General features: G+C 45.6%; 1 protein-coding gene across 1 annotated transcript; it reads left to right on the top strand.

Annotated features, from left to right (window-relative positions):
- Positions 1 to 5060: 5060 nt before the first annotated feature.
- On the top strand, positions 5061 to 7149 carry LOC139451717 (uncharacterized). The gene is made up of 2 exons (XM_071233035.1): positions 5061 to 6332; positions 7099 to 7149. The coding sequence occupies exons 1-2, from the start codon at positions 5061 to 5063 to the stop codon at positions 7147 to 7149; spliced, it is 1323 nt and encodes a 440-aa protein (XP_071089136.1).
- Positions 7150 to 8114: the final 965 nt, after the last annotated feature.

Below are 8114 nucleotides of genomic sequence, written 5' to 3' on the forward strand. Positions count from 1 at the left end.
AGCACCTCGTCAAGCAAACCCTGATACAATTTCCGAACACGGACAAGCATCTCACTCTCTCAAGCAAACTCCCCGTGTCCCCGTGAAACAAATCAGCATCCTTATTATGACAGACAGACATGTCTTTGAAGGGAGGTTGTCCGTTTGTTGAAAGGGAATCTTTTTTTTATTGCCACCGGAGAAGATATTTCCAGGTGTTAAATTGCTCTCTCGGAGCTAGACATATGCTGAACGGGAATTGCAGTGAGCGCCGTGGCCGCTGATGTCTGGCTAGGATAAAGATGGCGGTTTTCGTAAGGAGGTACAAATCCCTGGCTGAGAATAGCGGCTCACACAATCATGTCAGATGTCTGATGACATTTCGTAGGGAATGGAGGACACGCGTTCCTAACTACTGCCTTATGGGGGCATTTTTAAAATAAAAGTATTAAAACTGGTGAATTCATTGATAAATAATCTGAATCTGACCCACTGGTGTGTTGTGCAGAATCTTTAAAGCACGCTTTAAATCTCTCCTTGTAAGGCGGGTGCACCTGTGGCTCAATGGTATAAGGCGCAATATTACAGTGGGTCGATTCCCGGTAAACTTTTTTACAATATTTAGGTTTGTCAACCACATGCCTGTAGGTTTCACCAACATGGAACATCATTTCTGGCTTTCCTCTCACATCAAGGTGACAAGGGGTGATATAACTGGAAAACTGTTCATTTAAGCGGCTTGAAATCAAACTCACACTCAATATACGAGACAAAAATATGTATTTTCAACACTGTGCCGCAGCATATTGTGAAAGGGAAAAAAGACACTCTGTGGTAACACTTGACTGATTGTTAAATTTAAATAATATACATTGAAACAGTATCACGAGGGGTACATGGGGCTTTGTGCGTCCCCCGTTTGGTTTTATACCACGAGCCGGAGGCTAAAACCCAACGTGTGACGCATAAAATCACATGTACCCGGGGCGATACTGCTGCAACGAATTTATCCTACCGACTTTAAAGAATTAAAAGAAATTCAAAATTGATAGAAAACAGCTGTTCGACTGAGCTGAGGATAACTTGGGATATGTCACGTGACGTTCAAGTGACGAATAAGCGTCCGGCTTTTTGCTTTGAAGCAGGGCATAAGGGATTTATTCCTCCGCTCATTAATCCTCGTGCATCCTGTGTTATTCGTGGCGGGGTATAAGGGATTCATTCTGCCGTCAGAAATTCATTTCCCTCCCAAGCGGGATACATCGATTTTTATCAAGATCACATGATCCAATCAGATGTCATCATTCTGACGTGGAGGTATGATAAATGACCTTGAAGTTCAACTAAGTTGTTAAGGTTGATTTAACCCTCCACACAAAACAGTTTGGTTAAGACAAAGCAGTCTTCATCATGTACCTTACCCCAACAGCATTGTATACATTCAAAACCTTACTTCCCCAATCTCCTGGCGTTCGACCAAAGTAAATACCCTCCCCCACATCAAGGAAACTACGCAACGCTGAATTAAACAGACGAGAAAGCCCACTTGAGTGTTCAAATCGATTGGAGTTCAATAGATCGGTTTAAAAACCTCCCTGGCAGCGAAGCAGGCTGCCAGATGTCTGCCGTGTAGACACGCCGCAGCAACATTTGTTTTCTGTCCGACGCCCTTGCCAAGGACGCAGTGCCTCCTAGGCTGAAGAATACAGGGGGGTAAACAGTTAATGACTGATGATACAACGTTTTCTGTATTTAACTTAGGTCTGCACAATCGGCAAAAGAATGTTTTGGTACATCTAAATAGAGGTCGAAGAACTCGTTTTTTCTGTGTTATTTTTCTCCCAGTTGTATTTAACAAGACATGCCTTAACGTATAGCAATTAAACTTTAAAGAGTTTTGAATTTAGGTTCGAAGTTGGGTTCGGTAAATGCATCTTTCGATTTCACCTTACAGATTTCTGTTTCAGCATCAGGCAATGTTCAATGTCGGACAAAAAATCATGAAGATGTTCGTGAAGATCCGGGTAAGAATAGGTCTTCAGCAACCCATGCTTATCGTAAGGCAACAAACGGGATCGGGTGGTCAGGCTCGCTGACTTGATTGAAGTACTCATGATCTCAATCACTGGATTGTCTGGTCCAGACTTGATTATTTACAGACCGCCGTCACATAGATGGAACATTGCTGAGTGCGGCGTAAAACAACAAACCAACCAACCAAACCAACGTGATAAAGTTCTTGTGTTCTTTTTGTTTTCCTATCAATGTATTAAAACGGTTGGTCAAAACCCATCTGTGGCATTCACATAAAGACTCAAACACCTTGCGTTTCCCACAACGGCAAAAGCCCGTTTCCACTGAGTGAGTGAGTGAGTTGGATTTAACGCCGCTTTAAACAGTATTCCAGTTATATCGCGGCGTGTCAGCTTAATGTGGGAGGAAAGCACGAAGTGATGCAGGTCTTAGACGTTTACCACTTCGATGAAACCCACGGGCACGGGTATGGTGCTGACAAACCTAGAAAAATAATCGGGGCAAACCGGGATTCGAACCCACAATCATAGGTTTCTTGGGTGCCCAAGGGACGCAACTCTGCACAGCGAATCGCGGCGCCTTCGACGACTGGGCCACCCGTGCCCTCGCTATCATGTCCCCTCCGTTTCTACTGTTTGAACCAAAACACATAACGCAAGCCGTACAAACCAGATTAAAATCATTGCTCCCTTCCACCGGGTGGTCGGGTTCGGTGACTGGGTTAATTCTTTTCATCGTATACCGACGGCGAAGATGTTGCTCATAATATCATCCACAGGTGTGCTATGGCCAAATTCAATAATTTAATTCTGACTACGGCGTAAATCAACAAACCAAAATCCCCCCAGTTTCTGCGTATTTTTATAAAGCCCCCTTAAACCCAAAACTGAGATGTGTGGCCGCGTGGTGGAAACGAACCATAGCCTTCGGCGGGACGAGCAAACACTTCAACCAGCCAACTAACCCATCGCCCCCTGGTGATATGAATATAGTGCACCAGATAGAACCTGTAATTTGATACGTGGGCGGTTTGATAAACGCGATCATAACCTGTCATGTGGAAATACGTATCTGTTGAGCTTGCCTCTATTGGTCGTTATATATACAAAGTTCAAGAAAAATCGATCCGAATGTTTTTTGCTTTATTGCAGCTTTAGTTTGTTGGAATAACTTTCATACACCGACATGACACGTTGACAGCTTCGTGGAAGTCGAAATAACGGAGCTTAAAGTACAGTTAAAGGTTCTGACCAATCATCACGTGGGATACAGTTTAGACCAGGAAAGTATGCTGCACGGGCTTTCCGTGAAAACGTGGACTTCCACGTGACGCCCGAACGCGTCAACCACTGCAGTCGGTAACACCACCGCCCCGGACATGCTAGAGTGCACAAATTGTGCATACGGATACGCCGTACGAAAATACTTTTTGTTCACTTTTTTACCCTGGTCAAAATTATCCATTACGAAATTTCTATCCACAATTCCCGTCTTAAAACAAATTATTTCACAACATAAAAGAGAATTCCACAGCCAGTGTAGACATTTGATATTTGTAATAAATGTCATGTTTGTATAAAACTTGGGAGATCAGTCACCTTTGAGCTATACTGGGGACATTTATTAGTCCCGCAGTCAAACTGTCAATAGTGTCGCAATAGTCGGTAGATGCTTCCCCGGGCAGTGTCTGTAACGTTGCGCGACGTCGACAACATCACTTAGATATCGGCAACGTCAACTGACACGAGCCAAGCAGCGCCAGAAATGTCAAGTATTCTAACTGACACTCTGATGTTATGGGCCGAGGCGAAATGTGCTGATTGTTTTGTTATCGGCCTAGCAGCGTGTTGAGCAGGTGTGTTGTCATGCTACGGTTTAACTGTCCGCTTGGAGGTAGTCAGTGAGAGTTATTCTTTGTTTGAAGGGGACAGATTCGTGAAAATTACGTCAGCATTTAAAGTTAATGTCTTAGCGCCTGAGGCCATGATCGTCTAGTTGACAGGGTAAGCGTTGTTCCACGCCATTAACGTCAGACTGGAAACAGCAAACATGGTTGATATGGTAAGCGTTGATCCACTGAAGTCTGGAAACGCCAAACATATGGTTGATATGGTAAGCGTTGATCCACGGAAGTCTGGAAACGCCAAACATATGGTTGATAGGGTAAGCGTTGTTCCACGGAAATCTGGAAACGCCAACCATATGGTTGATAGGATAAGCGTTGATCCACTGAAGTCTGATAACGCCAGACATATGGTTGATAGGGTAAGCGTTGATCCACGGAAGTCTGGAAACGCCAACCATATGGGTGATAGGATAAGCGTTGATCCACGAAAGTCTGGAAACGCCAGACATATGGTTGATAGGATAAGCGTTGATCCACGAAAGTCTGGAAACGCCAAACATATTGTTGATAGGGTAAGCGTTGATCCACGGAAGTCTGATAACGCCAGACATATGGTTGATAGGGTAAGCGTTGGTCCACGGAAGTCTGATAACGCCAGGCATATGGTTGATAGGGTAAGCGTTGATCCACGGAAGTCTGGAAACGTCAAACATATGGTTGATAGGATAAGCGTTGATCCACGAAAGTCTGAAAACGCCAAACATATGGTTGATAGGGTAAGCGTTGATCCACGGAAGTCTGGAAACGCCAGACATATTGTTGATAGGGTAAGCGTTGATCCACGGAAGTCTGAAAACGCCAGACATAGGGTTGATAGGGTAAGCCTTGATCTATGGAAGTCTGGAAACGCCAAACATATGTGGTTGATAGGGTGAACGTTGATCAACGTCGGTCGAGAAACGCCAAACATACGTGGTTGATAGGGTAAGCGTTGATCCACGCCTGTCTTGAGACGGCAAACATAGTTTAACGCCATCGTATTTCTGTCGTCGCTGCGTGTCAGCTTTTCGGGGGGGGGGGGGGGGGGGGGAGCCACGGGTCACCTAACCTGGCCGCTGATATAAGAGCATCACTCAAGTACCTGGCCGCTAATGTAAGAGCATCACTCAAGTACCTGGCCGCTGATGTAAGAGCATCAAACATGCACCTGGCCGCTGACGTAAGAGCATCACACATGCACCTGGCCGCTGACGTAAGAGCATCAAACATGTACCTGGCCGCTGATGCAAGAGCATCACACATGTACCTGGCCACTGATGTAAGCGCATCGCACATGTACCTGGCCGCTGATGCAAGAGCATCACACATGTACCTGGCCGCTGATGTAAGCGCATCGCACATGTACCTGGCCGCTGATGCAAGAGCATCACACATGTACCTGGCCGCTGATGTAAGAGCATCACACATGTACCTGGCCGCTGATGTAAGAGCATCACACATGTACCTGGCCGCTGATGTAAGAGCATCACACATGTACCTGGCTGCTGATGTCAGAGCATCACACATGTACCTGGCCGCTGATGTAAGAGCATCACACATGTACCTGGCCGCTGATGTCAGAGCATCACACATGTACCTGGCCGCTGATGTAAGAGCATCGCACATGTACATGGCCGCTGATGTAAGCGAATCACACATGTACCTGGCCGCAGATGTCAGAGCATCACACATGTACCTGGCCGCTGATGTAAGAGCATCACACATGTACCTGGCCGCTGATGTCAGAGCATCACACATGTACCTGGCCGCAGATGTAAGAGCATCACACATGTACCTGGCCGCTGATGTAAGAGCATCACACATGTACCTGGCCGCTGATGTCAGAGCATCACACATGTACCTGGCCGCTGATGTAAGAGCATCACACATGTGCCTGGCCGCTGATGTAAGAGCATCACACATGTACCTGGCCGCTGATGTAAGAGCATCACACATGTACCTGGCCACTGATGTAAGAGCATCACACATGTACCTGGCCACTGATGTAAGCGCATCACACATGTGCCTGGCCGCTGATGTAAGAGCATCACACATGTGCCTGGCCGCTGATGTAAGAGCATCGCACATGTACCTAGCCGCTGGTGTAAAAGCATCACACATGTACCTGGCCGCTGATGTAAGAGCATCACACATGTACCTGGCCACTGATGTAAGCGCATCGCACATGTACCTGGCCACTGATGCAAGAGCATCACACATGTACCTGGCCGCTGATGCAAGAGCATCACACATGTACCTGGCCGCTGATGTAAGAGCATCAAACATGTACCTGGCCGCTGATGTAAGAGCATCACACATGTACCTCGCCGCTGATGCAAGAGCATCACACATGTACCTGTCCGCTGATGTAAGAGCATCACACATGTACCTGACCGCTGATGTAAGAGCATCACACATGTACCTGGCCGCTGATGTAAGAGCATCACACATGTACCTGGCCGCTGATGCAAGAGCATCACACATGTACCGGTGCTCGTGGGTTCTACTAATGTGGTAAACGTCTACACCATTCTGCACGTTGAACTTTCCTCCACATTCAGTTGACATGTCGTGACAAAGCTGAATTATTGCTCAAAGCGTCTTCCAGCTCCAAATCCCACTGGATGAGCTGTAACCTGCTGAGGGGACATGCTGATCTAAGCTACTTCCTCGTCTACAATTACACCTACATCTGCAACAGGTTCTGCCACGGCAACAATTTCGCTGCGAGAGGATGCTGTTGATACATAGCGGCGTATATATATATACACATGGAAATTAGTTAAGCAACACCCGTATATTCTGAGACTGAGCAACTTTAATGAACTAGTGCATGAAATGTGTAAAACATTTCCAAACCAAATACATTATTTAGTGAAAAGAAAGGGTTGCGGTTGCCAAAATTACCATGAAATAATGTGTGTGTTTTGGGGGATGTTACAGATTTGGAAAATGACTTAATTTCATCCAAAAAATTACGAATATCAATTTTGTTGCACAAACTTAACTGTCAGTTCCATGCACACTTCTGGTTCACGGAACTGAAGAACAATGTCCTGCAAGTCCAAATATTGACTTTCCATCAGTAGCTTGTGTAACCTCCCTGAACCCGAGCAACTGCTTCAAGACGCCTCCTCATTCTTTGGATCAATCCCTGGATTTGATTCTGACGAATTCTGTCCCATTCTGTCCCTTTTTAGGCCGTCGTGTTCGACAAAGAGACCCACCTGTCCATACGCTCAATGAATTGACTGCTGCTTTGCATGAGGAATGGGATCAGAATTCCTCAGAATCAAATCCAGAGATGATGCCAGTCACTGGATTGTGTGGTTCAGACTCGATTACATACAGACCGTCGTCATAGAGATGGAATATAGCTCAGTGCGGCGTTAAACAATAAAAACGAAAAACAAACAAGCAATCAAATGTTTCGTCGGATAATCGAGATTGACTCTACTACGATGAAGTTTAATATTTATAATCATGACGTGTTTTCGTACATGACATTGATCGATAAGGGGACGACTCGTCGTGTAGGTAACGGAAAGGTCCATGTCCAAGAGCAAATATATGACAATCATGTATTCTTCTGATTTGCCAAACGACAACCTGCTCCAAGAGTGTGTCCGTATGGTTTGTTCCTGTAAACTCTTCACAGCACATCATCAGTTATTATAGCCTGAGGCTGTTTAAACAACCCAGTCTTTGTGTTTCTCGCGGAACGTCAGCGATGCCTTCTATGTGGAGCCTCAGAGGAAATCTCCGAACAGCGTTCTTTGTTGTCATGCTATATTCCTCACAACTCTAATTGGATGGTCAACAACTCCACACAACCCTCTGTTGATAAATAGCCAGAGGTCATCTTTAAGCTGCTGAGCGCAACCTGCTTCCTTGTTAGGAGTTTTCCCTGTGGCGTGCTGTAAGACCATGCCGTAATTACGTTGAAGGATTATGTGTTTTGTTGTTCTATTTCTCAATTTCAGAGTGTAAGTGCAACAGATAACTCAACCTTCGTGTTGTCAAGGGTTTGGCTACTGCCTTCCTGTATTTCTGATGACGCCTGTAAGTTAGAGTGACCTCCCTTAGATGTTTACAGTCCAGGCTCTGTCACGACGTTTGACGCTAGTTTCGGTACGGATTCCCTCAATGCTGCCCGAGATCACCTAAATGTACGATAGCCTCATGGGGTCAAAATTGAAATATGGAAAAGACACGA

The sequence above is a fragment of the Haliotis cracherodii genome, unplaced genomic scaffold, assembly GCF_022045235.1.
Source record: "Haliotis cracherodii isolate W230 unplaced genomic scaffold, xgHalCrac1.p SCAF_9, whole genome shotgun sequence".
In the NCBI taxonomy this organism is placed as follows: domain Eukaryota; kingdom Metazoa; phylum Mollusca; class Gastropoda; order Lepetellida; family Haliotidae; genus Haliotis; species Haliotis cracherodii.

Coding starts and splice junctions, on each gene's coding strand:
- LOC139451717 (XM_071233035.1), top strand. CDS start 5,061: ATGCACCTGGCCGCTGACGTAAGAGCATCACACATGCACCTGGCCGCT. Junction 6,333..7,098: donor ACATGTACCTGGCCGCTGAT/GTAAGAGCATCA, acceptor GTCCCTTTTTAG/GCCGTCGTGTTCGACAAAGA.